Genomic DNA, 27,817 nt, shown 5'->3' with positions numbered 1-27,817 from the left:
GAACACAGGTATGAACACTGACTACATCTTGCCATGTGTAACAACAGCAGCATAACAGTAGTGCAACAGCTTCAATAAATTAAGAATAATGAACTAAAATATATTTCACTTCCTGTAGAAAGTTGTGAGGACTTTGACGCACTGAACAAATATAACCAGACTATAAACACCAACTCGACCTCCCCAGCAACTGAATTCTGGGAGTAAGTTTTTTAAAGTCAAACACAGAAGGAATCTTTAAGTACACTGGAAATGCAAACAGAATTCCAGACATTCTAACAAACAACGTATCTCCAGACGGCGTGTGCTGGCAATCTCAGGTGGTATTGAGGAGCTGGGCAGTGTTCGGTGGGAGATCCTCCTCTGCGCCATTGCCATGTGGGTCATTTGTTACTTCTGCATTTGGAAAGGTGTGAAGTCTACAGGAAAGGTTGGTGTTTAGGCTTCAAATGTAAAAATCAAACAGTAGTAAACTAGAAATAGTAAACTTTCAATGACTACAAGAACTTTAATTTTGAGCATGTTGACTTAGACGGAGAGTGAAACAGGTTTGATGCAGACAGGAAGAAAACTTTCACAATGAAAGTAGACAAGTATTTTGGTTCCCAAAATGTCCCATCTCTGCGCCGCACTATTCTACCGACCTATCAACGTGACAGGGACAACCACATGGACTCCATGGAACTACAGCCTGGCACATCATACACGGTCCGAGCTGTGACACATATTAGAAAATGTGTGGAAAATTTTTGCCTCTTTGGCTGAGTGGAAATCAGACGTGCCCATCTCACAAAACAATACAAAAAACATCATTTATCATTGTAGAAAATAATAAAGGACTCTCTGTACTGCCTTGAGGCTTTACATTTTCTGGGTATTTCTGCGAAAAGCTCTTCCCTACTCTAATTTGAAGTGTTCTTACCTGCCAAAAATTCCTGAACCATCTGTACACTTGGCCTGAGATGAGTAATTTACAAAGTTTAATTAACAATCCGTCCTTCCACATTATATTGTTTGCTTTCTCAATGTCACAAAAGAAACACACACACAAACACACACAGACACCAGGACAACATCTAGGTAAAACAGAACCGAGCAATATGACCCTAAAGTGAAGGGCTTCAGATACCAACATTTTAAATGTAAAAATGAAACAACAACAATTCAATTAATTCAGTTTATTGATATTGCAATTAAATTATTAAATTAATATAACAGACACCTTTTGTTCTCCTTCCATGCCAAACTGCCCTGGGCAATCTGTGATCACACCTAGAACACAAGTAGATTTAGTTAAGATGTTTCTTAGATTGAGTTCATAGTCATGACTGGAAAAGCCAGCATTGAGATCAGGGACAGGAAGCTTTAATCAGACCAGACTAAAGAAGATGGAACTTGTGAACTGTGAAGAGGTTGAGGGTAGGAGAAAGAAAATTAAAAAAAGAGGGCAATGGAATAGCAATATAGAATTTTTCCTGGTTGTCGCAGGGAACATAGTTGGATTAGGAAATGTTTGGAGATTCCCATATCTCTGCTACAGAAATGGTGGAGGTAAGTCTAAATTATGTACAAGATACACTGTGATATATTGAACTGCTTTATTTTACACTAATCTTGTTACTGTAGTCTATACCACAAGGACTTTATGGTTTATGATGCAGTAATGTATGAACATTTAAATATCATGTTTTATAACCACAACTCTAACCTTATGTACACACGAACGGACAACATAAGAAACATTTAGTTAAAACGTATATATTACTTTGTAATGAATTTTCTTTTCAAGGTGCTTTCTTGGTGCCCTATGTGGTGGTTGTGGTGACCTGTGGGATCCCCCTGTTTCTTCTGGAGAGTGCGATGGGTCAGTACACACAGCAAGCAAGCATCACCTGCTGGGAGAAGTTGTGCCCAATTGCTCAGGGTGAGTAGGGAAGAAACTTTCTCATCTGTTCAGGTCAATATATTCAAGAATTTAAGGATTCATGGTAGTTATTGTCATGTGCATGGAAGAAATCAAATTTATAATTTCTTTATAATGAAATTCTTTCTTTGCTGTCCACATACAAGGTAGGTAAAGTTTATTAAATGAACACAGTGAAGGTTTCTGTGCTTGTGGTATTATTGGGTCTGTCAGGAAGACAGACCATTTATTATTGTGCTGAGAATGGCAAAAATGAACATTAAAGAATGTTAAAGACCGCCACGCGAACACCGTCAAACGTAAAGAAACAACGGAGTGGTCAGGCCGAAGGCCTGACCACTCCGCACACGATGATATATTTTTTGCTTTGGTAGGTCGTACGGCCCGGCCACAAATCGGGTTAAAACGTGTAAAAAGTACCGTTTACCATCGTGCCGGGAACGCGTTTTTGGCTCCCCGAGGCTAACCGTTGAAGCTAGCGACCCGAAAATCGAGGCGGGGCCGAAGGCCTCGCCGAGTCTTACGATCCGACATATGGGACGAGTCGGTGGCACCAACGGGGGTTTGGAAAACCCGGAAAAAGCCGGAAAACCGGGAAAAAGGCAATAAAAGGACACGTCTTACGTCCAAGTCCGCCACGATAAGACCGTGAAACGCACAGAAACAACGGAGTGGTCAGGCCGAAGGCCTGACCACTCTGCACACGATGATATATTTTTTGTTTTGGTAGGTCGCACGGCCCGCCCACAAATCGGCTTCAAAGCCTAAAAAGTACGGTTTACTGTTGCGCAGAGGAAGAGGTTTTCAGCTCCTGTGACCAGCCGTAAAAGCTAGAGACACGGGTGTCGATCTGACATATTGGATGTGTTGCTACCGCCAACAGTGGTCAGGAAAACATGGGAAATAGGGAAGGAGGCCAAAAAGGCCATGTCTCGCATTTGTGGCTGCCACGCTAAGGCCGTGAGACGCACAAAAAAAACGGAGAGGTCAGGCCGAAGGCCTGACCTCTCCACACACAATGACGTATTGGTTGCTTCTTTGGGGATTACAGGAGGGCCACAAATCGCGTCCAAAACATTAAAAGTGTGAAAAAATCTGGTTTCCAAGAATTTGCGATGAAACGCTTCACAGCACACACACGACTCTCATATCAAATCGTGCGGCTTGTCGTTACGCACGGTTTGACATATGGCTCGGCTCGGCCGGATTTACGGTCCGCGCGCAATTAGCCAAAAAGCGTTTTCGGAACGCGTTTATTATTCTAGCCCAAAATTGGACTTTTTTGGAGTTTGTGTCCAGACGGTTTGACATACAAAGAAGATATTGATGTCGTCTCGTAGATCTCGCCAAGGCCGACGATTTGACATATGGTTTATCGCCGTCTGACTTACGGATCATGCACAAATTTGGGAAAACAAAAAAGTGTAAATGGGCGAAAAAAATTTATTTATTTATTATTTCAGCCTTTTTTCGGCAATTAATGCGGGTCGTACCGAAGCACGCACACCCGCGTGTTATATATCAAAAATTAGAGCTTTGTTGCGTGAGGTGTGCTATTACTTTTATAAGCGATCGGACTGGGCCTGGCCGAGCTATTAACGCTGATGAAACAGGGTAATTTCCCATTGGAATGTATTGATCGCTAATTTTAGCATTGGTAGCATTTGTAAAAAAAAAATTCTTTGAAGTGATACTGCAGTACCACATTAAAGAATTCCCATTTTACAAATTACATGCCCGCGGCTGTGACCAATGCCCGGACAGGACCCATCAAAATTTCCCCTGGGGATTTTTGTTTCTAGTTGCTGTTAGGCTACATTGGTGTTGTAAAAATATTTTTGAATGGAGATTTGAAGAAGATAGCCTAATATTCATTAGAAACAATAAATGTACTGTTTGTCTCTAAGGGATCGGCTACACGGGTATAATAATGAGGGTCTATAACTGCATGTCTTACGTCATCATCCTTGCATGGGCACTTCTGTACCTGTGCTTCTCTTTCTACGCCAAACTGCCCTGGGCCAGCTGTGGCCACACCTGGAACACAGGTATGAACACTGACTACACCTTGGCATGTGTAACAACAGCAGCATAACAGTAGTGCAACAACATCAAAAAAAATAAGAATAATGAACTAAAATATATTTCACTTCCTGTAGAAACTTGTGAGGACTTTAACGCACTGAACAAATATAACCAGACTATAAACACCAACTCGACCTCCCCAGCAACTGAATTCTGGGAGTAAGTTTTTAAAGTCAAACACAGAAGGAATCTTTAAGTACACTGGAAATGCAAACAAAATTCCAGATATTCTAACAAACAACGTATCTCCAGACGGCGTGTGCTGGCGATCTCAGGTGGAATTGAGGAGCTGGGCAGTGTTCGGTGGGAGATCCTCCTCTGCGCCATTGCCATGTGGGTCATTTGTTATTTCTGCATTTGGAAAGGTGTGAAGTCTACAGGAAAGGTTGGTGTTTAGGATTCAGTTGTAAAAATGAAACAATAGTAAACTGGAAATAGTAAATTTTCAATGACTACGAGAATTTTCATTTTGAGCATGTAGACGGAGAGTGAAACCGGTTTGCTGCAGACAGGAAGAAAACTTTCACAATAAAGGCAGACAAGAAAGCATGAATTCACAAGACGGGGGATTAACTTGTAACAAAGACACGTAAAACATGGACAAACATTCAATGACCCAACAAGGACTAAAAATGAGGGGGCCATTATACAACAACAGGTGCCGACAGTCAGGTAATCCGGGACTGTGATGCCCATGGGAGTCCTGATCATCCCAGCTCCATAAGAACTGTGAAGCAGCACCCAGTATGGGCTGCAACATTGATGTGGACATGCACATAACTCTCCTTAGGTTTGTTCCAGTTTATGTTACTGGCCTTATTGCCACATGCCTTTGGGTCTGTAATTGTTTATCCTTTGTTTCCTTTGTTTAAGCCCTTGTGCCACTTTTGTTTGTATTTATAATCAAGTACTTTTCCAAAATTTCCCATCTCTGCGCCTCACTCTTCTACCGACCATGGCAACCACATGGACTCCATGTAACTACAACCTGGCACATCCTCCACGGTCTGAGCTGTGACACAGTTATGTTATAAAATGATTGGAAACGTTTGCCTCTTTGGCTGATCAGACATCTCACAAACCTTTAGTTAAAATGAGCAGATCCAATATAAGCCTGGATGCTGTTAGAGCGTCTGGGTGCAACACAGTGAAATCCTGATTAACCCCAAAATGCTGGATCTGGTTGCTCTATTTTCAGGTGGTGTATTTTACAGCCACTTTCCCATACGTGATGCTGCTGGTGTTGCTGATCAGAGGGTTGACTCTGCCTGGTGCCCTGCAGGGGATTGTGTACTATCTGAAGCCTGACCTCACCCCACTTCTAGATCCTCAGGTTACTTTGAACAACATGTATGAGATGTCAAAGCATTCAAAACAGAACTTTTCCAAGATAAAATGTAGATCTCACAAACCCCATGGTTGTTAGTTTGAATCATTACTTGGACCTTGAGTGGGTGGAGTTTGTATTCTATATACCGAGTTTTTAAAAATATCTTTTGATAAAAATACATCATATAACAGGTCTGTGTGTTTTCATGCAGGTGTGGATGGAGGCTGTAACTCAGGTCATCTTCTCCTTCGGTGTGGGTGGAGGACTGTTGGCTTCACTATGCAGCTACAATCCATACAACAACAACTGCTACAGGTATGATTTAGAACCAGTCAGTCCTCAAAAATCTCAAATCAAACCGCACCCCTCTAATATACATAAATTAGCATCCTAAATCCGAACCTCTCTGGCAGGAACTGTTTCTGGCTCTGTTTGTTGAACGCTGCTACCAGTTTGGTGGCTGGATTTGCAGTATTTTCAGTGCTGGGCTTCATGGCTCATGAATACAATGTTGGCATTGCAGAAGTTGCAGAGTCAGGTACTGTACTTATAATGGCTTGGGAGTATCTATATAAAACAAACAATATAAGTAATCAATAGTGTTCAAAATAGATAATGCTTGTGGCTACATGAATAACTTTTTTCTTCTTACAGGTCCTGGTCTGGCATTCATTGCGTACCCTCAGGCAGTGGCCATGATGCCTTTACCCCAGCTGTGGGCGATATGCTTCTTCATCATGATTATATTGCTTGGCCTGGATTCACAGGTGGCATCAAAATGTGTACACACACACACACACACATAAATACACACACTAACAAACAAACAAACAGATATTAACTGTTGGATGCATAAACTCTAGTTTGTTATGATGGAGGGGGGTGATAATGCCAGTGATTGACCTGGCTCCCACTGTGCTGCGCAGACCTGGACGAAGAGAACTTTTACTGCTGGTCTTCAGCCTCTTCTGCTTCAGCATAAGTATCCTAATGATTACAGAGGTGATCAGAGCACCAAATATAAAGTTAATCTGATTGTAGTCATTTGTATGATTTGTGTCTATAATTGCTTGTCTATAAATAAGCCTTTTCCCTGTAGGGTGGGATGTATGTCCTGCAGGTCTTTGATTACTATGGCATGAATGCATCTTCCAAACTCTTCCTCTCTAGTCTTCAGTGTCTCACAATGGGCTGGATATTTGGTAAATAATAAATAATTGCAGTAAAATCAAAGAACGTCCTTATGCTGTAAATGCAGTGGTGTGCCTTCTCTGTTTAATTAATGGTTTTATGTTGTTTAAATGTTTCAGATCATCAAAAAATAATATACAGTACAGGCCAAAAGTTTGGACACACCTTCTATTTCAAGGTGTTTTCTTTATTTACATGAACATTTACGTTGGTAGATTCTCACTGAAGGCATGCTCTGATTACTGCTTTGCACACACTTGGCATTCTCTCGATTAGCTTCAAGAAGTCGTCACCTGAAGTGGTTTTCCAACAGTCTTGGAGTTCCCAGAGGTGTTTAGCACTTTGCCTTCACTCTACTGTCCAGCTCACCCCAAACCATCTGGATTGGGTTCAGGTCCAGTGACTGTGGAGGCTAGATCTCCACTTTTTGTAAGTACATAACTCCACATGTGTTCATTCATAGTTTTGATGCCTTCAGTGAGAATCTACCAATGCAAAAGGTCATGAAAACAAAGACAACACATTGAATGAGAAGGTGTGTCCAAACTTTTGGCCTTTAATGTATACTAGTCAAAGATTACTGTCACAGCTCAATAAATGAATCATGTAAATAAGACCTGCCTGACAAAGTGATGTACACCAAAATATCCTCAAAAACCAGACATCATGCTGAGATCCAAAGAAAATTAGGAACAATGAGAAAGAAAGTAATTGAGCTCTATCAGTCTGGAAAAGGTTATGAAGCCGTTTCTAAACCTTTGGGACTCCCAGCGAACCACAATTAGTGAAAACATGTAACAGTGGTGAACTTTCCCAGGAGTTACCTGTCGATCGGGGCAGAGTTCATGACAAGAGAAAGGGATGGGGAGCCAAGACGAAAAGCACTGCTGAGCAAAAAGAATCACTGCATTTCAGAAAAAGAACATCAGAAAAAGAACATCATACCAACATATTTTTTATGGTCAGGGGCTGTTTTGCTGTTTCATGGCCTGAAAGACTGCTGTGATTAATGGAATTAGGATTTCTGCAGTTTAACAAAACACCATGAAGGAGAATGTCCCTCTATCTGTCCATGACCTCAAACTGAAACCAACGTGGATTCTGCAACATGACAATGATCCAAAACACACCAGCAAGTTCACCTCTGACTGGCTGAAGAAAAACAGAATGAAAACTTTGGAGTGGCCTAATCGAAGTTCTGACCTGAATCCTATTAAGATGCTGTGGCATGACCATGAAGTACAACAATTTTGTTGTTCAAAATTCCCACTTTTGATGATCTGAAACATTTAAATGTGACACATGAATAAAGTACTATACTACTCTAGTTACGCCAGATAGAAACGTGCCTTTCCATCTTCCAGGAGCGGAGCGCATGTGTGATGCAATTGAAGACATGACAGGAGTGAGACCCAGCCGCTTCTTCAGTCTCTGCTGGCGCTATCTGACACCACTAGTATGCACAGTGAGTTCCTCTCTTATTCTCATTAGTGGTTCTGACATTTTTTAAACAGGATGACACTGTTAATTCCACACATGTATGACCCATAGCCATTCTAATTAATCCAGTTGAAAATATATCAGTATGATGCTGCACTTATTTTTTAGCTAGTCTCCGTTGACATGGATAATGACCTTATTCATTACAAAAAAGAAATCAGATTTTACATCAGAAAATTATAATGAGCCAGCTTTATTGGTCCAGTTGTTGCCTGGCTTGAGCACAAGAGCAGAGAGCCTGCATGCACAAACAGCTGTGCATGGACTTTACTGTAATCCAACATGTGGTGCTTAAAATTCCTAACTGCATTTGTCTATGAGTGCTGAATTTATGTGTGACTTTAAATTATTCCATAATGTCCTTCTTTCCCCAGGCATCCTTCGTTGGCGCCTTGGCCAATTACAAGCCCCTGACATTTAACCGAACCTACACATACCCGGTGTGGGTGAATGTGCTGGGATGGATAATGATGCTGTCGTCCAGTCTGGCGGTACCAGTACTGGCTGTCTACTTGCTGTGTACTGGAAAAGGAAGCCTGAAACAGGTTAGTTTAAGTTTTGATGGAATTTATATATGCATGTACAAGTTTATTTGTTGGTCTGGTCTGTAAATAAATAATGATGGTATTTCTCTCTCTTACCAGCGCTGCATTCATCTTGTCAATGTGCTGATGACCTTCCTTTGACCCGGAAGCAGAGGGAAGAGCTTTCAAAGTTGAACCCAGATGCAATGTAGTTGCCGTGGGGAACAAATAAAGCTTTTAAGAAGATGTTGGGACACCTAAGAGAAAATAATCTAGAATTCTTTGGTTTATTAAAAGTTGTTTGCATCAGTGTGAAAATATTAACTAACATCTGAGTAATGAGCATTATCTTGCAAGTAAATCTGTCTATTATCTTAGAGATACCATAATAAAAGTTAATCATGAGGAGTTACTAAAGGCTACTAACAGCAGTAGTGCCACCTTCAGGAAAAAAGGGGGCTGTTCAAGTTTTATGTGTCTAACATTTTGATCAAGTATCTTTCTTCTGTTCAAAAAATAAATTCATGACATTTTTAAGAAAGTTTCTGCGGCACCTGTGAAACTGTTGATAAAGAAACATTAAAACAACACTGAAAGCAAAATGACTTATTTCAACACATTTTATATCAATCAAATTGTTTATGTTAATTGAGTCGGGAAATGATCCTCACTTTCTTGTGCAATATTCTGACAAATGCTGGTTCCAGCTGTGGAACCTGCTCATTCTGGTCAGTACTGCAGGGAAGCTGGAAACTAGCTGCAGGACGTGCCCATGAACAGGGTATCAGTCTAGTATAGGGTGAACTGTTTTTCATGGGTGGAATAATTATAAACTCAAATATTTAGGATTGTCTCAAATCCACTAAAACATGTAAATTGTATGATCATTCCAAGTAAAGGAACAGAAAATCACAGAGAGTCAAATTACTACAAACTGCAATAGGAAATAACAAAGTGTCTGATAGTTTTGCAGATCACTCCCAACTCCATACCATGCAATAAAAATGATGAACAGGCAGCGCACCTACTCAGTTTTTTGTTGGGACAGTGAGATGCAAGACTGTCCAAGTGACAAACTAGGAACTTTGACTGGATAGTCCAACAGCAACCAAATTACAATTCTGATCGCTACACTCCACAATCCCCAAAACACGGAGGACGGCACAAGAACCACAGAACCACAGAACACAGAACCATTAGTTACCACTGGAACTGAAGCAGCCAGGTAATAATGCAGTATGTGGAGCTCTGAACAGTCAAACTTGTCTGTAAATGTAAAAACAGCTCAATGATAAACTAAATAAATATTACAGAAAGGGTGAAGTTAACTAAAGTAGTGAAGATATCAGGGGACATAAGATCTACTGCTTGCTTAGCACTGGCCCCTTGACTTCCACCCCATGTAAGGTCTGTTTTGGTTCAAAGTGTAGCTTAGTTTGCTTGATATTTTATAGTTGGGTTAGAAATGTGTAGAAGTTCCCCTTCCTCCGCTGCAAGAACGGTTAAGGTATGTTTTCCAAAAGAACAACTCTTTACAAAGCAATAGACTGTAATTTAAACAATTCCTGTATTACTGCTATTTTATATAACAGTAGTAACTGGCTGCAAAAAAGGAACTAAAAGTCTAAAGTACAGTTCAAGGATACAGAAAAAAATTAATTCTTGGACTCCTCAAATTTACACATAAAGAACACTAGAATTAATAAAAATTAAAAGCAAGAACTTACAGTCATCAATATGTTCATACAGTTACAAAAAGCAGAAAATCATTTTGTGTTCAGATTAGTCAACACATTTAGACTGACAAATATGAACCTGTCTTACTGTAATTTCCATGTGTGCTTGTTTCTTTGAATAAATTCAAACCCAATTCAGGATGGTACACAGTGCTTCACACTGCTTTAGTACAAATACGTAATATGTTTGTACGACAAATAAACAGACATTTCTTGTGCTCTTTATGGTGGTTGTGATGAGGTTTGTGATGAGGCTGTTTTCAGAGGTTTTAAGGGCCGAGAACATACTCTAAAAGGAAATAAGGGAAAAAGGCTGGTCAACCCAGTGAGAGTCCATATAATTAAACAGATGATTAAATAATAAATAACAATTAAACAAATAAATAGCAGAAAGATAGACAACAAACACAGATAAGCTTCAGCGGTGGTCTAGTTCTACCATGAAGCCAAGCTGATGGTGATGAGTGTCATGACACGAACACAGACAGAGAACAGGGGACCAAACTAAGACATGAGCTAAACCCTAAAACAGAAGAGCCCACGCTGACCTAGAGACAGGGAGAATACAGACAGGGAAGAGACAATCTGACTGAAAGTAGAACTCTGCGGTGAAGTTACAGTAGTTTCATGTTGGAAAATTCAACAGATATTCAGATATTCACTAAGCACAACCCTCCACAAAGACTTCTGTTTTACCTAATACCTAACCATATTTTATATTAATATTTTTAAAAATTGTGGAAAATTATCTCTTTTTTTTCAGTAGCTTCCGCACAAAGTGAGCATATGATTCAAAACCAATGTAGAACTGTGCTGCTGCATGGAACTAGTCAGACGCATTTTGGTTTATTGAGGTTTTCCTCACCTTCAATTTTATACAAATTAAAGTCGTAATTGCCTGAAATTGATTAGGATTTAACCATTTAAGAACTGAATCTAGCTGCTTGGACTATAGGACTTACCCTCATTTTTTTTTACTTTTCCACAGCAACACCTGAACACCAACATTACACCCACATTGTGTTACTCACACACAAACTGTACGTACACACTTAAATACTGACTGGAACATGCATCTACACTCTACGTGCTATAACTGTCATTTACTTGCTGCTCAGTATTGTCAGTTTGCCTCATCTGCCTGTTCTACCCTCCCACATGAAAATTGTTACTGTCTTACTTCTTCATATCTCACATATCATATATTTTCTTGTAAACTTAGAACTTATGACTTCTTGTGAAGTGACAAATTTGATATTGCCAATTTATTTTCTTTCTACCTTGTAAACTTAAAACTTTTTAGCAGTTTTTAGCAGTGACTTGCATTTTACTGTAATGTTGTTCCCTGTGTTTACTTGCATATGACAAATAAAATTGAAACTGAACTACATTTCGATTTTTTTCACAATTATACAAAATGTTTGGAGATTCCCATATCTCTGCTACAGAAATGGTGGAGGTAAGTCTAAGTTATGTACAAGATACACTGAGATATATTGAACTGCTTTATTTTACACTAATCTTTTTACTGTAGTCTATACCACAAGGACTGTATGGTTTAAGATGCAGTAATGTATGAACATTTAAATATCATGTTTCATAACCACAACTCTAACCTTATATACACACGAATGGACAACATAAGAAAGATTTTGTTAAAATGTATATATTACTTTGTACTGAATTTAGTTTTCAAGGTGCTTTCTTGGTGCCCTACGTGGTGGTTGTGGTGACCTGTGGGATCCCCCTGTTTCTTCTGGAGAGTGCGATGGGTCAGTACACACAGCAAGCAAGCATCACCTGCTGGGAGAAGTGCCCAATTGCTCAGTGTGAGTGGGGAAGAAAATTTCTCATCTGTTCAGGTCAATTTATTCAAGGATTCATAGTAGTTATTGTCATGTGTATGGAAGAAATTAAATTTTTCTGTACAATGAAATTCTTTCTTTGCTGTCCACATACAAGGTAGGTAAAATTTAATATATGAACACAGTGAAGGTTTCTGTGCTTGTGGTATTATTGCTGTTAGGCTATATGGGTGTTGTAAAAATGTTTTTGAATGGAGATTTGAAGAAGATAGCCTAATATTCATTAGAAACAATAAATGTACTTTTTGTCTCAAAGGGATCGGCTACACAGGTATTATAATGAGGGTCTATAAGTGCATTTCTTACGTCATCATCCTTGCATGGGCACTTCTGTACCTGTGCTTCTCTTTCTACGCCAAACTGCCCTGGGCCAGCTGTGGCCACACCTGGAACACAGGTATGAACACTGACTACACCTTGGCATGTGTAACAACAGCAGCATAACAGTAGTGCACCAGCTTCAATAAATTAAGAATAATGAACTAAAATATATTTCACTTCCTGTAGAAAATTGTGAGGACTTTGACGCACTGAACAAATATAACCAGACTATAAACACCAACTCGACCTCCCCAGCAACTGAATTCTGGGAGTACGTTTTTTTAAGTCAAACACAGAAGGAATCTTTAAGTACACTGGAAATGCAAACAGAATTCCAGACATTCTAACAAACAACGTATCTCCAGACGGCGTGTGCTGGCGATCTCAGGTGGCATTGAGGAGCTGGGCAGTGTTCGGTGGGAGATCCTCCTCTGCGCCATTGCCATGTGGGTCATTTGTTACTTCTGCATTTGGAAAGGTGTGAAGTCTACAGGAAAGGTTGGTGTTTAGGCTTCAAATGTAAAAATCAAACAGTAGTAAACTAGAAATAGTAAACTTTCAATGACTACAAGAACTTTAATTTTGAGCATGTGACTTAGACGGAGAGTGAAACAGGTTTGATGCAGACAGGAGGAAAATTTCACAATGAAAGTAGACAAGTACTTTGGTTCCCAAATGTCCCATCTCTGCGCTGCACTATTCTACCGACCTATCAACGTGACAGGGACAACCACATGGACTCCATGGAACTACAGCCTGGCACATCATACACGGTCCAAGCTGTGACACATATTAGAAAATGTGTGGAAACTTTTGCCTCTTTGGCTGAGTGGAAATCAGACGTGCCCATCTCACAAAACTATACAAAAACATCATTTATCATTGTAGAAAATAATAAAGGACTCTCTGTACTGCCTTGAGGCTTTGCATTTTCTGGGTATTTCTGCGAAAAGCTCTTCCCTACTCTAATTTGAAGTGTTCTTACCTGCCAAAAATTCCTGAACCATCTGTACACTTGGCCTGAGATGACTAATTTACAAAGTTTAATGAACAATCTTTCCTTCCACATTATATTGTTTGCTTTCTCAATGTCACAAAAGAAACACACACACAAACACACACAGACACCAGGACAACATCTAGGTAAAACAGAACCGAGCAATATGACCCTAAAGCGAAGGGCTTCAGATACCAACATTTTAAATGTAAAAATTAAGCAACAACAATTCAATTAATTCAGTTTGTTGATATTGCAATTAAATTATTACATTAATATTACAGACACCTTTTGTTCTCCTTCCATGCCAAACTGCCCTGGGCAATCTGTGATCACACCTAGAACACAAGTAGATTTAGTTAAGATGTTTCTTAGATTGAGTTCATAGTCATGACTGGAAAAGCCAGCGTTGAGATCAGGGACAGGAAGCTTTAATCTGACCAGACTAAAGAAGATGGAACTTGTAAACTGTGAAGAGGTTAAGGGTAGGAGAAAGAAAATTAAGGAAAGAGGGCAATGGAATAGCAATATAGAATTTCTCCTGGTTGTCGCAGGGAACATAGTTGGATTAGGAAATGTTTGGAGATTCCCATATCTCTGCTACAGAAATGGTGGAGGTAAGTCTAAGTTATGTACAAGATACACTGAGATATATTGAACTGCTTTATTTTACACTAATCTTGTTGCTATATACTATACCACAAGGACTGTATGGCATATGATGCCATAATGTATGAACATTTAAATATCATGTTTTATAATCACAACTCTAACCTTATGAACACACAAATGGACAACATAAGAAATAATCTGTTAAAACGTATGTCACTTTGTAATGAATTTTATTTTCAAGGTGCTTTCTTGGTGCCCTACGTGGTGGTCGTGGTGACCTGTGGGATCCCCCTGTTTCTTCTGGAGAGTGCAATGGGTCAGTACACACAGCAAGCAAGCATCACCTGCTGGGAGAAGTTGTGCCCAATTGCTCAGGGTGAGTGGGGAAGAAACTTTCTCATCTTTCTCATCTGTTCTCATTTCTCATCTGTTGAATATATTCAATAATTCAAGGATTCATAGTAGTTATTGTCATGTATATGGAAGAAATTAAATTTCTCTGTACAATGAAATTATTTCTTTGCTGTTGACATACAAGTTATGTAAAGTTTAATATATGAACACAGTGAAGGTTTCAGGGCTTGTGGTATTATTGCTGTTATATATAGGCTATATGGGTGTTGTAAAAATGTTGTTAAATGGAGATTTGAAGAAGATAGCCTAATATTCATTAGAAACAAATGTACTGTTGTTCTCTAAGGCATTGGCTACACAGGTGTTATAATGAGGGTCTATAACTGCATGTCTTACATCGTCATCCTTGCCTGGGCACTTCTGTACCTGTGCTTCTCTTTCTACGCCAAACTGCCCTGGGCCAGCTGTGGCCACACCTGGAACACAGGTATGAAACACTGACTACACCTTGGCATGGGTAACAACAGCAACATAACAGTAGTGCAACAGCTTCAAGAAATTAAGAATAATGAACTAAAATATATTTCACTTCCTGTAGAAAATTGTGAGGACTTTGATGCACTGAACAAATATAACCAGACTATAAACAGCAGTTTGACATCTCCAGCAATTGAATTCTGGGAGTAAGTTTATAAAATCAAACACAGAAGAAAGCTTTAAGGACACTGAGAATGCAAACAGAATTCCAGATATTCTAACAAACAACGTATCTCCAGACGGCGTGTGCTGGCGATCTCAGGTGGCATTGACAAACTGGGCAGTGTTCGGTGGGAGATCCTCCTCTGCGCCATTGCAATGTGGGTCATTTGTTACTTTTGCATTTGGAAAGGTGTGAAATCTACAGGAAAGGTTGGTGTTTAGTATTCAAATGTAAAAATGAAACAATAGTAAACTTTCAATGACTACAAGAATTTTAATTTTGAGCATGTAGATGTGGCCGGGATGTTATGTAAGATGTTATGTTATGTATGTCGTGAACTCCAACAAAACTTATTGTAATTGTAAGCTACGGTGTTCATGTGTTTTTTCTGTGTATTTGTGGGTGGGAACGAAAATTTTGGTTCCACATTGTTTGTGTGGTCAGGGTTACATTAATGGCGCACTGTATAGCTCACGTTCACGTGCAGTTACCTCAGTGTGCTGCGGGAGCAGAGAGGGGTGAGACGCGCGTGCAGTGTTCTCCATATCATGTGTTGTATATAGGTGTATTAAAGTTATTAAAGTTATGGCATGTTGTTGGTATTATGCTGTGTATTATAAGCGCGTGCGGCGTTGTGCCGCACGCGCGGTTCTAAAAAAGAAAAAAAAGAAATTTTATTTGCCGCCACGTGTTAGCAGAAGCATGTGTTTCGTAGGATGAGAGGAGGGCCGTGACGCGTGTGATCGTTAGCCACTGACTGTACCCTGCTGTGTTCCCACAGGTATGTTAAATGTGAAATGTATGTAACGTAGCCACTATACGATCGTCATTTTCTTTTTTTAAATTGTATTTTTGTATTTTACTGTTGTTTTTACTGTTGTTTAATGTCACTGTTGGCTCACCTGTAAATAGTTTAATATATGTCATTTAATGACTGAGTTACTGGTTGAATTCATGTGGTGGGTTTATTTATTTATTTTTTGGTTTTTTATTTAATCATATTTTACAAGTTGTATTGACGTGCAGTTACCTCAGTGTGCTGCGGGAGCAGAGAGGGGATGAGAGGAGGGCCGTGACGCGTGTGATCGTTAGCCACTGACTGTACCCTGCTGTGTTCCCACAGAAATAAAATCTCTCTTTTGACACCAACTGATGTGCATGGGTGATTGGATGCTGGTGTGCATCCGTTACATAAAACTGGTGCCGTGACCCGGATGCACCTGATCAGCCATCGCCGATCGCCGGGACCGAGTGCATGCTGGTGAAGCTGGAAGCACCAAGACAGAAGTGTTCCGAACCTACTGTGTTACGGTCTGCTGCATATCAGTTCTGATAGTGGTGTTGTGTACATAGTGAACCTTCTTTTATTTGGTTATCATCCATTGTGTAATATCAACCCAATATGTCCAGTGATAGGTTAGAAGTATCTGATGCTCTCATGTTGGGTTTGGGGCGTGGCCGAGGGTTACCTAGATTTTTAGGGGTGGATCGCCAGGCATTAGTCATCCCACAGAGGTCCATACTTCACCAGTAGGTGACACACAACCATGCACTGAGACACCTATTGCTAGACCCAGGTTCTCCACTCCAGCTATTAGCAATGATTTTGCCACACAACAGTTATGTGACCTGATTGGAGACTCTGTCATTAATCGGTTGTTAGCTAGTCAGACCCCCGTGCAGTCATGCCAGTCACCACCGCTGGGTGACACTAGAACCGAACCTGCCAGTAAAACCCTTGATTTATCTCAAGTCAGCTTGATTGTTAAATCCAAAGTGAAAGAGCCACCCATCTTCCGTGGTGATGGAAGAGACAGCTGCTCCATCCAAGAATGGATCGACCAGATGGAAGCGTACCTGCGAAAGAAAGAGTGTGCACAACCTGAAAAAATCGATGAGATTCTGGAACACCTGATGGGCAGAGCAAAGAGCATTGTCAAGGTAACTCTCAAAAGTAACAATTCACATAATGCTACTGTCAACCCCGAAGCAATTTACTGCACCTTGAGACGCTACTTTAGCGAAACTCCAGTGTCATGCCTACCGTTGGCCGACTTCTATTCTACACTGCCCACTGCTCAAGAGACCCCTGTTGACTACTGGGTGAGGCTGAACACAGCAGCTGAAATAGCCAGCAAATATTTGGACCAACAAGGAAGCAGAATGGAGAATATGGATGCTGAAATAGCGATGATGTTCATCAAAAACTGCCCAAGATGTCGAACTTTCTAGTGTGTTCAAGTGCAAACCCATAGGTAAATGGACTGTGATCGAGGTGCAGGAAGCCATTGACGAGAATCAGAGAGAGATCCAAGCAAAGAAGCTTCTTCTAGGCATGCACAAGCCTCGCTCATTCCAGGTGGCTACTGCCATGGCCGTCACTGACCCGGCTGCCACCAGCGATGGTGGGTATGCTCACGCTAATGTAGCGCAGTGTGTCCCAGTCAAGTCAAGTGATGCCAAGACAAGTGGAAGTGCTGTTACAGAGTCAGGTACGCTGGAGCGTGTTCTCGACATGTTAGAGAAGGTACTCGAAAGAACGAGCCAGTTCCCCACTGTTGCTCCAGCCAGGCCCTCATCCTTCTCGTGGGACCAGCGTGCTACCTGCCAGGTGTGTAGTGATAAGTCACATTCCACTCGTACACACTGTATGAAGGAGAAGAGATGCCTCGTCTGCTTTGAAACTGGACATCAACGAAGGGATTGCCCTGGGACAACTAAACGCGCTGTCCAGTCTGTTAATCGATCACAGAACCAGGAAAACTGAATTACTCACATTCGGGAGGGGACAATGTGAGTACAGGAAAAGGGACCCTCAATACTGGTGATGCCATGTCTGAGTTTGAAGAAATGGTTGCAGCTACTCCCGACCACACGATGGTGGTGTTTCAGAACGTAATGAAATTGGACAAAGTAGACAGTCTGTTCTATGTGGATGTTATTGTGGAAAAGAAAGTCTCATTGCATGCTCTGCTGGACAGTGGATCCATGGCGTGTACTATGAGCGAAGAGGCTGAACAGAGACTGCTGGATGCAGGGTTGATCACAGCCCAGAGTACAGTACCTATTGATGTTGTCCTTGTAGGCTGTGGAGGTGTCCAAGTCCGTCCTAAGCAGGTGCACGATGTAGATATGGAAGTGTATGGTCACACAGTCTGCGTGCCCACATTAGTAGTACCCGGACAGCAGGATGAGCTGATTTTTGGGCACGAATGTCATCAAGTACCTACAGTCTCAAATGAAGCAGATGTCGTCTTACTGGCGCTGTGTCGCACAGCCTGAGGCCCCAGGGAGCCCAGAGGTTTCCCATTTCATGAACATGCTGTCTGGCCTCAATCGTTGGAAAGGAAGTGAAATACCTGATGTCATTGGAACTGCTAAACTGGCCCGTGCTGTCACGCTACTTCCAGAGCATGAACATCTGGTGTGGGCTAAGTTACCGGTGACCTCCCCAGTGTCTGAAGGAAGTACCATCGTCATCGAACCACCAAGAGCACAGACCCACAAGAAGGAGGTAATTATTGGTAGAGTCATAGCTACCATGACAGGGGACAGATGGGTGCCAGTTAAGGTTTTGAACGCAGGTCACTCGCCCATAACTCTTAAACGGAACACAAAACTGGCCGATGTCTACCCATGTGTGGCTGTAGAAGACCTTGATGGGGACATCAAGCAGTCACTTGGTGTGACAGCCAAATTACATAACCAAACATTACGAGCTGACCCAAGCTTCAGCATTAGCAATGATCTACAGCGAATGGGATTGAAAGATTTGGACATCGATTCCTGTGAAGTGACGCTGGATTGGAAAATCAAATTGCTGCAATTGATCAAGAAGTACGAGAGTGTGTTCTCCAAGGATAAGCTTGATTGTGGGAAGGCTAGGGACATAGTCCATCATATCCACCTGTCCGACGACAGACCGTTCAGGCTACCCTACAGGCGTGTACCCCCTGCACACTACCAGAAACTCCGACATGTGTTGACTGATATGGAGGAAAGAGAGATCATCAGGAAGTCCAAGAGTGAATGGGCTTCTCCCCTGGTGCTAGTGTGGAAGAAGAGCGGTGATCTCCGCGTCTGTGTTGATTACCGGTGGCTGAATGCTCGAACGATCAAAGACGCACACCCTTTACCCCACCAAGCGGATTGTCTGGCGGCCCTTGGCGGCAATGCCATATTCAGTACCATGGACCTGACGTCCGGCTTCTATAACGTTGCAATGGCAGAAGAGGACAAGAAGCTAACTGCTTTCACGACACCAATGGGCCTCTACGAGTTCAACAGGCTTCCACAGGGTCTGTGTAACAGCCCTGCCAGCTTTATGCGTCTGATGATGGGCGTGTTCGGGGATCAAAACTTTTTGACCTTGCTCTGCTACCTAGATGATTTGTTGGTGTATGCTCCAAGTGAGGAGGAAGCTTTGGAACGATTGGAGATGGTCTTCAATCGACTGAGTGCCCATGGGCTGAAGCTAGCTCCAAAGAAGTGCTATTTCCTCCGGCGCAGTGTAAGGTTTCTTGGTCATGTGGTAGACAGGGCCGGTGTTGCTGCAGATCCCGACAAAATCAGCGCCATCTGTGATATGGGAGAAGTGGATCTCATGAGGGATGATGCTGTCACACCATGTCAGCGGAAGATAAAATCATTTCTCGGCATGGTGATGTATTATCAAAGATTTATACAGAACTGTTCTAGAATTGCCAAACCACTCTTCATGTTGACTGCAGCTCCTAGAGGAAGGAAAGGGAATCCAAGAGGAGCTGCTTCATTCAAAAAGTTAAAACCAAGTGATTGGGGGCAGGAGCACAGAGAAGCGTTCCTGCAGCTGAAGTCAGCACTCCTGAATTCGGTTGTACTTGCACATCCAGACTTCAGTCGGCCGTTCGTTCTTTCCACGGATGCTTCTTTGGATGGATTGGGCGCCGTACTGTCACAGGCCCCAGAAGACGGGAGCAAGGCTCGACCAATAGCCTTTGCCAGCAAAGCACTTACCCGTGCCCAGCTTAACTATCCCGCTCACCGACTGGAATTCCTGGCATTGAAGTGGGCTGTTTGTGACAAATTCGGACACTGGCTGAAAGGTCACCCATTCACTGTTTGGACGGATAACAATCCACTGACATACATCCTGACAAAGCCCAAGTTGGATGCATGTGAACAGAGGTGGGTCGCCAAGTTAGCTCCTTATGATTTTAACATCCGATACATACCTGGCAGCCGAAATGTAGTGGCTGACGCGCTCAGCCGACAGCCGTTTGTGAAACCACAGGTCAGTGTGAGATTGGTGGAAGAACCTTACAGAGCATTGTTGAAGGAGGCCGAACAGCTTAAGGAAGACTTGATTCAGGACACTTTAGGCTAAGCAATAACTGTCAGGCCTTGGTAGAACCTTCCTCCTTTGAAAATCTGCAGCGTCGTTCACTCGGCAGTGAGGAAGTGTCTGCTTTATTGACTGGCTGCATGGAGTGGAACAAGGGACCTGAAGGAAGAGTGATCTCTTGGTTAGCACAGGACGTGGAACAGCTAGTACCATCTGGTCAAGTGCCCTTGCATTCATTCTCCCTCCGGGATTTGCAGGAAAAGCAAGCCGAGGATGCTACCCTTTCCCGTATTCTTGTCTACGTGGCCCGTGGCAGAAGACCTTCACGTAGGGAGCGTGCTAAGGAGACATACAAGGTACTTAAAGCTTTGAAACAGTGGGAGAAACTGAAGATGTTGGATGGCATATTGTATAGAGCCAGTAAAGACTTTCTGACAGGGAAGAAAAGACACCAATTCATTGTTCCGTCATCACTTATTAAGGATGTTCTGGAAGGAGTTCATGACACTGCTGGACACCAAGGTCAAGCCAGGACCCTGTACTTGGCAAGACAGCGGTTCTTTTGGGTTGGAATGGAACAGGATGTTCGTGAGCATGTCAAGTGTTGTAGACGATGCGTGGTTAGCAAGACACCTGAGCCAGAAGGTAGAGCGCCCTTGGAAAGTATTAGAACCACGAGGCCGTTGGAACTTGTTTGCATGGATTTCTGGTCAGCAGAAGATTCGAATGGAAGAAGCGTGGATGTTTTGGTAGTAACAGATCACTTCACCAAAATGGCGCATGCCTTCCCGTGTAGAGACCAGTCAGCTAAGCAGGTAGCACGACAGCTGTGGGACCGTTATTTCTGTATATATGGATTCCCAGAGAGGATACACTCGGATCAAGGTGCTAATTTCGAGAGCCAGCTGATTCAAGAGCTCATGCAGGTAGCTGGAGTCATGAAGTCAAGAACCACTGCATATCATCCGATGGGAAACGGTCAAGCTGAGCGCTTTAACAGAACGTTAGGTGGCATGATCAGAGCTTTACCCCCCAGAGCTAAGCAGAAGTGGCCTCAAGTGTTGCAGACCTTGACTTTCGCATACAACTGTACAGCCCATGAGTCCACGGGCTACGCACCATTCTACCTCATGTTTGGAAGAATTCCACGTCTACCGGTTGACGTTATGTTTCATAACGTTGAAAGAGACAATAATCATGTGGATTATGACAGCTTTGTCAAGAGGATGAGAGATGACTTGAAGGAAGCTTTGTTGGTTGCACAAGCGAATGCAACGGATAGTCAACGTCATCAAGCTGAATTGTACAATCGGAGAATCAAAGGCTGCGACATTGAGGTAGGAGACCAAGTCCTTTTGGCAAACAAGGGAGAACGTGGACGCAGGAAACTGGCAGACAAGTGGGAATCTACTCCTTACATTGTGGAATCTAAGGACCCCAGGTGCCATGTCTACCATGTCAGGAACACCAGCTCGGGACATGTGAAAGTAGTTCACCGCAACTTACTCCTGCAAGCAAATTTCCTCCCGCTTGAAGTTGGAGATGAGTGTTCTTTCACCAGTGAGCCTGAAGTCAGCCAGGTGCATAGCGAGAATTCTGGAAGAACTCAATCTGTTCTAGATTCGGTCATAGACAGTGCTGTGCGTACCGTTAATTGGGTGGCTGAAGTTACCGACACAGTTGGTTGTGCTGAAGATCCACAAGTGCCTTCAGGATTGGAAGTGTCAGAACCTGTTTCCCTACCTGTGAACAACTCACCTTGTGATGACAGTGCCTCAAATAGCAACCATGATATTGAGACTGAAAGCCCGAGTGTTCCTGCTGACTCAGTTATGGTTGTACCCTCCACAACCCCTTTGTCTGATGAGATTACGTCCCAAGCAACTACTATATCCCAGATTAGGACGAGAGTAGGGAGAATAGTGAAGCCGGTAAGCCGATTGATTCATAACATGACACAGAAAAGTGTACCTATGGAAAGATCAGTTAGTGGGATTGTGAATCTCCTGTCATCGTAATCAATGTCCCATGTGATTGGCATTAATTGTAGATCCATTAAGACACACAGTTAATGAAGTTATCCTGTTCGTAGTAGTGAGTGGTGTATGGGGCACCTCTTTAGCAAGTGATGGAGGAGAACCTGGCCAGTTATCCTCTGTCATTTTCCCTGTAAGTGGGAGACATATGTGTCGCATAGTAGACGATGGTTGTATGGATGACCGGGTTCATAGCATTGTGTCATTGAGCTACTTACCTTACTGAATAAGTTTTGTGAAGTTCAGGGGGGAGTATGTGGCCGGGATGTTATGTAAGATGTTATGTTATGTATGTCGTGAACTCCAACAAAACTTATTGTAATTGTAAGCTACGGTGTTCATGTGTTTTTTCTGTGTATTTGTGGGTGGGAACGAAAATTTTGGTTCCACATTGTTTGTGTGGTCAGGGTTACATTAATGGCGCACTCTATAGCTCACGTTCACGTGCAGTTACCTCAGTGTGCTGCGGGAGCAGAGAGGGGTGAGACGCGCGTGCAGTGTTCTCCATATCATGTGTTGTATATAGGTGTATTAAAGTTATTAAAGTTATGGCATGTTGTTGGTATTATGCTGTGTATTATAAGCGCGTGCGGCGTTGTGCCGCACGCGCGGTTCTAAAAAAGAAAAAAAAGAAATTTTATTTGCCGCCACGTGTTAGCAGAAGCATGTGTTTCGTAGGATGAGAGGAGGGCCGTGACGCGTGTGATCGTTAGCCACTGACTGTACCCTGCTGTGTTCCCACAGGTATGTTAAATGTGAAATGTATGTAACGTAGCCACTATACGATCGTCAATTTTCTTTTTTTAAATTGTATTTTTGTATTTTACTGTTGTTTTTACTGTTGTTTAATGTCACTGTTGGCTCACCTGTAAATAGTTTAATATATGTCATTTAATGACTGAGTTACTGGTTGAATTCATGTGGTGGGTTTATTTATTTATTTTTTGGTTTTTTTATTTAATCATATTTTACAAGTTGTATTGACGTGCAGTTACCTCAGTGTGCTGCGGGAGCAGAGAGGGGATGAGAGGAGGGCCGTGACGCGTGTGATTGTTAGCCACTGACTGTACCTGCTGTGTTCCCACAGAAATAAAATCTCTCTTTTGACACCAACTGATGTGCATGGGTGATTGGATGCTGGTGTGCATCCGTTACATAGACAGAGTGAGACAGGGTCGATGCAGACAGGAAGAAACTTTCACAATGAAAGCAGACAGGAAAGTTGTAAGAAACTTGTAACTTGTAAGAAAGACACACAATACATTGACAAACATTCAATAACCCGACAAAGACTAAAAATGAGGGGGCCACAACAATAGGTGCAGACAGTCAGATAATCAGGGGCTGTGACGCCCATGGGCTAAGGGTTAAGCACAACGGGTGCTCCTGCACATGATTATGGAGTCCTGATCCATCCCAGCTCCATAAGAAACCATGAAGCAGAACCCAGTATGGGATGCGACAATGATGTGGACATGCACATAACTCACCTTAGGTTTGTTCCAGTTTATGTTCCTGGCCTTATTGCCACATGCCTTTGGGTCTGTAATTGTTTATCCTTTGTTTCCTTTGTTTTAGCCCTTGTGCCGCTTTTGTTTGTATTTATAATCAAGTACTCTGCGCCTCACTCTCCTACCGACCTACCAACCTACCAATGTGACAGGGGCAACCACATGGAATCCATGGAACTACAGCCTGGCACATCATCCACGGTCCGAGCCGTGACACAGTTATATTACAAAATGTGTGGAAACGTTTGCCTCTTTGGCTGAGTGGAAATCAGACGTGCCCATCTCAGAAATCTTTAGTTAAAATGAGCAGATCCAGTATAAGCCTGGAGGCTGTTAGAGAGTCTGGGGTGCAACACAGTGAATTCCAGATTAACCCTTAAATGCTGGATCTCTATTTTCAGGTGGTGTATTTTACAGCCACTTTCCCATACGTGATGCTGCTGGTGTTTGCTGATCAGAGGGTTGACTCTACCTGGTGCCCTGCAGGGGATTGTGTACTATCTGAAGCCTGAACTCACCCCACTTCTAGATCCCCAGGTTACTTTGAACAGCCTGTATGAGTTGTCAGTTTTTAAAGCATTCAAACCAGACTTTTCCGACATAAAATGCAAATCTCACAAACCCATGGTTGTTAGTTTGAATCATTGCTTGGACCTTTAGTGGGTGGAGTTTGCCTTCACTATACCCAGTTTTAAAATTCTTTTTTTGATAATAAAATGAAATCATATAATAGGTTTGTGTGTTTTCATGCAGGTGTGGATGGAGGCTGTAACTCAGGTCTTCTTTTCTTTGGTGTGGGTGGAGGAGTGGTTGATTTCACTGGGGAGTTACAATCCATACAACAACAACTGCTACAGGTATGATTTAGAACCCGTCAGTCCCCAAAAATCTTAAATCAAACCACACCCCTTTAATATCCCCAAATTAGCATCCTAAATTCAAACCTCTCTGGCAGGAACTGTTTCTGGCTCTGTGTTGTTGAACGCTGCTACCAGTTTGGTGGCTGGATTTGCAGTATTTTCAGTGCTGGGCTTCATGGCTCATGAATACAATGTTGGCATTGCAGAAGTTGCAGAGTCAGGTACTGTACTTATAATGGCTTGGGAGTATCTATATAAAACAAACAATACGAGTAATCAATATAGTTTCAAAATAAATTATGCTTGTGGCTACATGAATAACTTTTTTCTTCTTACAGGTCCTGGTCTGGCATTCATTGCGTACCCTCAGGCAGTGGCCATGATGCCTTTACCCCAGCTGTGGGCGATATGCTTCTTCATCATGATTATATTGCTTGGCCTGGATTCACAGGTGGCATCAAACATGTGTACACACACACAACACACACACACACATAAATACACACACAAACAAACAGATATTAACTGTTAACTGATGCATAAATTCTAGTTTGTTATGATGGAGGGGGTGATAATGCCAGTGATTGACCTGGCTCCCACTGTGCTGCGTAGACCTGGACGTAGAGAACTTTTACTGCTGGTCTTCAGCCTCTTCTGCTTCAGCATGAGTATACTAATGGTTACAGAGGTAATCAGAGAACCAAATATAAATTCAACATATTGTGGTCTGTTGTATGATTTGTGTCTATAATTGAATAAGCCTTTTTTTCTGCAGGGTGGGATTTATGTCCTGCAGGTGTTTGATTACTATGGCACGAATGCATCCTCCAAACTCTTCCTCTCTAGTCTTCAGTGTCTGATAATGGGCTGGATATTTGGTAAATAATAATTAATTGCAGTAAATTCTATGAAAGTCCTTATGCTGTATATGCAGTTGGTTTGGAAAAGTGCTTTCTTACTTGTTTTAAAGTTTTTTAAATGTTTTAGATAATCAAACAATAATATATACTAGTCAAGGATTACTGTCACACCTCAATAAAATGAATCACTTAAATAAGACCTGCCTGACAAAGTGTTGTAGACCAAAATATCATCAAAAGCCAGCAATCATGCTGAGATCCAAAGAAAATTAGGAACAAATGAGAAAGAAAGTAATTGAGCTCTATCAGTCTGGAAAAGGTTCTAAACCTTTGGGACTCCAGCGAACCACAATAAGTGAAAACATGAAACATTGATGAATTTTCCCAGGAGTTACCTGTCGATCAGGGCAGTGTTCATGACATAAGAAAGGGATGGGGAGCCAAGACGAAAATTTTTGGAGAGTGTGTCTCATTAAATCTGTAAAAGTAACACTGCATTTCAGAAAAAGAACATCATACCAACAGTTAAATATGGTGGCGGTGATAGTTTTATGGTCAGGGGCTGTTTTGGTGCTTCAGGACCTGAAAGACTTGCTGTGATTAATGGAATTATGAATTCTGCGGTTTAACAAAAGGAGAATGTCCCTCTATCTGTTCATGACCTCAAGCTGAAACCAACGTGGATTCTGCAACATGACAATAATCCAAAACACACCAGCAAGTTCACCTCTGACTGAAGAAAAACAGAATGAAAACTTTGGAGTGGCCTAATCAAAGTTCTGACCTGAATCCTATTGATATGCTGTGGCATGACCATGAACCATGAACTACAACAATTTTGCAAAGTCGGCCAAATTTCACACTTTTGATGATCTGAAACATTTAAATGTGACACATGAATAAAGTACTATACTACTCTAGTTACGCCAGATAGAAAACGTGCCTTTCCATCTTCCAGGAGCGGAGCGCATGTGTGATGTAATTGAAGACATGACAGGAGTGAGACCCAGCCGCTTCTTCAGTTTCTGCTGGCGCTATCTGACACCACTAGTATGCACAGTGAGTTCCTCTCTTATTCTCATTAGTGGTTCTGACAGTTTTTAAACAGGATGACACTGTTAATTCCACACATGTATGACCCATAGTGATTCTAATTAATCCAGTTGAAAATATATCAGTATGATGCTGTGCTTATTGGCTGATTTTTTAGCTAGTCTCTGTTGACATGGATAATGATCATTGATAATGACCATAATTACTAATACGAAATCAGATTTTACATCAGAAAATTACAATGAGCCAGCTTTATTGGTCCTGTTGTGGACACCTTTTGCTGCTGGCTTGAGCACAAGAGCCAAGAGGCATTTCATACTTAAAGCACACTTATTTTATATTATACTTTCCCAAACCATACATGGTGTCTGCTATTTTGTCCTTTCTCTACCAATTTGGTTACCTGTCACAAAAACGTATTGATTATCTTACAGATTCCTGCGTGCACAAACAGCTGTGCATGGACTTTACTGTATTCCACCATGTGGTGCATAAAAATTATATCTGCATCTGTGCTGAATTTATGTGTTAATTTAAATTATTCCATAATGTCCTTCTTTCCCCAGGTATCCTTAATTGGCGCCTTGGCCAATTACAAGCCCCTGACATTTAACCGAACCTACACATACCCGGGGTGGGTTAATGTGCTGGGCTGGATGATGACGCTGTCATCCGGCCTGGCGGTACCAGTACTGGCTGTCTACTTGCTGTGTACTGGAAAAGGAAGCCTGAAACAGGTTAGTTTAAGTTTTGATGGAACTTATACAGTATATGCATGCACAACCTTATTTGTTGGTCTGTAAATAAATAAGGATGCTATTTCTCTCTCTTACCAGCGCTGCATTCATCTTTGTCAATGTGCTGATGACCTTCCTTTGACCCGGAAGCAGAGGGAAGAGCTTTCAAAGTTGACCCCAGATGCACTGTAGTTGCCATGGGGAACAAAAGAAGCTTTTAAGAAGACGATTTGTTGGGACACCTAAGTGAAAATAACCTCTAATTCTTAGGTTTATTAAAGGTTGTTTGCAAAAAAAG

At 41.9% G+C, this 27,817-nt stretch overlaps 1 protein-coding gene, 1 long non-coding RNA gene and 1 pseudogene across 2 annotated transcripts; all 3 read left to right on the top strand.

Annotated features, from left to right (window-relative positions):
- Nucleotides 1-1,145: 1,145 nt before the first annotated feature.
- Nucleotides 1,146-27,817, top strand: LOC114773273 (sodium- and chloride-dependent GABA transporter 2-like; annotated as a pseudogene).
- LOC114773282 (uncharacterized) lies at nucleotides 11,706-12,440 on the top strand. Its single transcript, XR_003744254.1, has 3 exons — nucleotides 11,706-11,749; nucleotides 11,988-12,252; nucleotides 12,412-12,440. It is a non-coding gene; the product is annotated as an uncharacterized LOC114773282 (long non-coding RNA).
- LOC114773277 (sodium- and chloride-dependent GABA transporter 3-like) lies at nucleotides 13,827-23,926 on the top strand. The gene is made up of 6 exons (XM_028965802.1): nucleotides 13,827-14,090; nucleotides 14,327-14,461; nucleotides 14,786-14,926; nucleotides 15,038-15,122; nucleotides 15,216-15,430; nucleotides 23,658-23,926. The coding sequence occupies exons 1-5, from the start codon at nucleotides 13,928-13,930 to the stop codon at nucleotides 15,358-15,360; spliced, it is 669 nt and encodes a 222-aa protein (XP_028821635.1). The 5' UTR covers nucleotides 13,827-13,927; the 3' UTR covers nucleotides 15,361-15,430; nucleotides 23,658-23,926.

This window comes from Denticeps clupeoides, unplaced genomic scaffold (genome assembly GCF_900700375.1).
Source record: "Denticeps clupeoides unplaced genomic scaffold, fDenClu1.1, whole genome shotgun sequence".
NCBI lineage: Eukaryota > Metazoa > Chordata > Actinopteri > Clupeiformes > Denticipitidae > Denticeps > Denticeps clupeoides.
The sequence above is the reverse complement of the archived record's forward strand: the minus strand, read 5'-3'. Positions and strand labels throughout refer to the sequence as shown.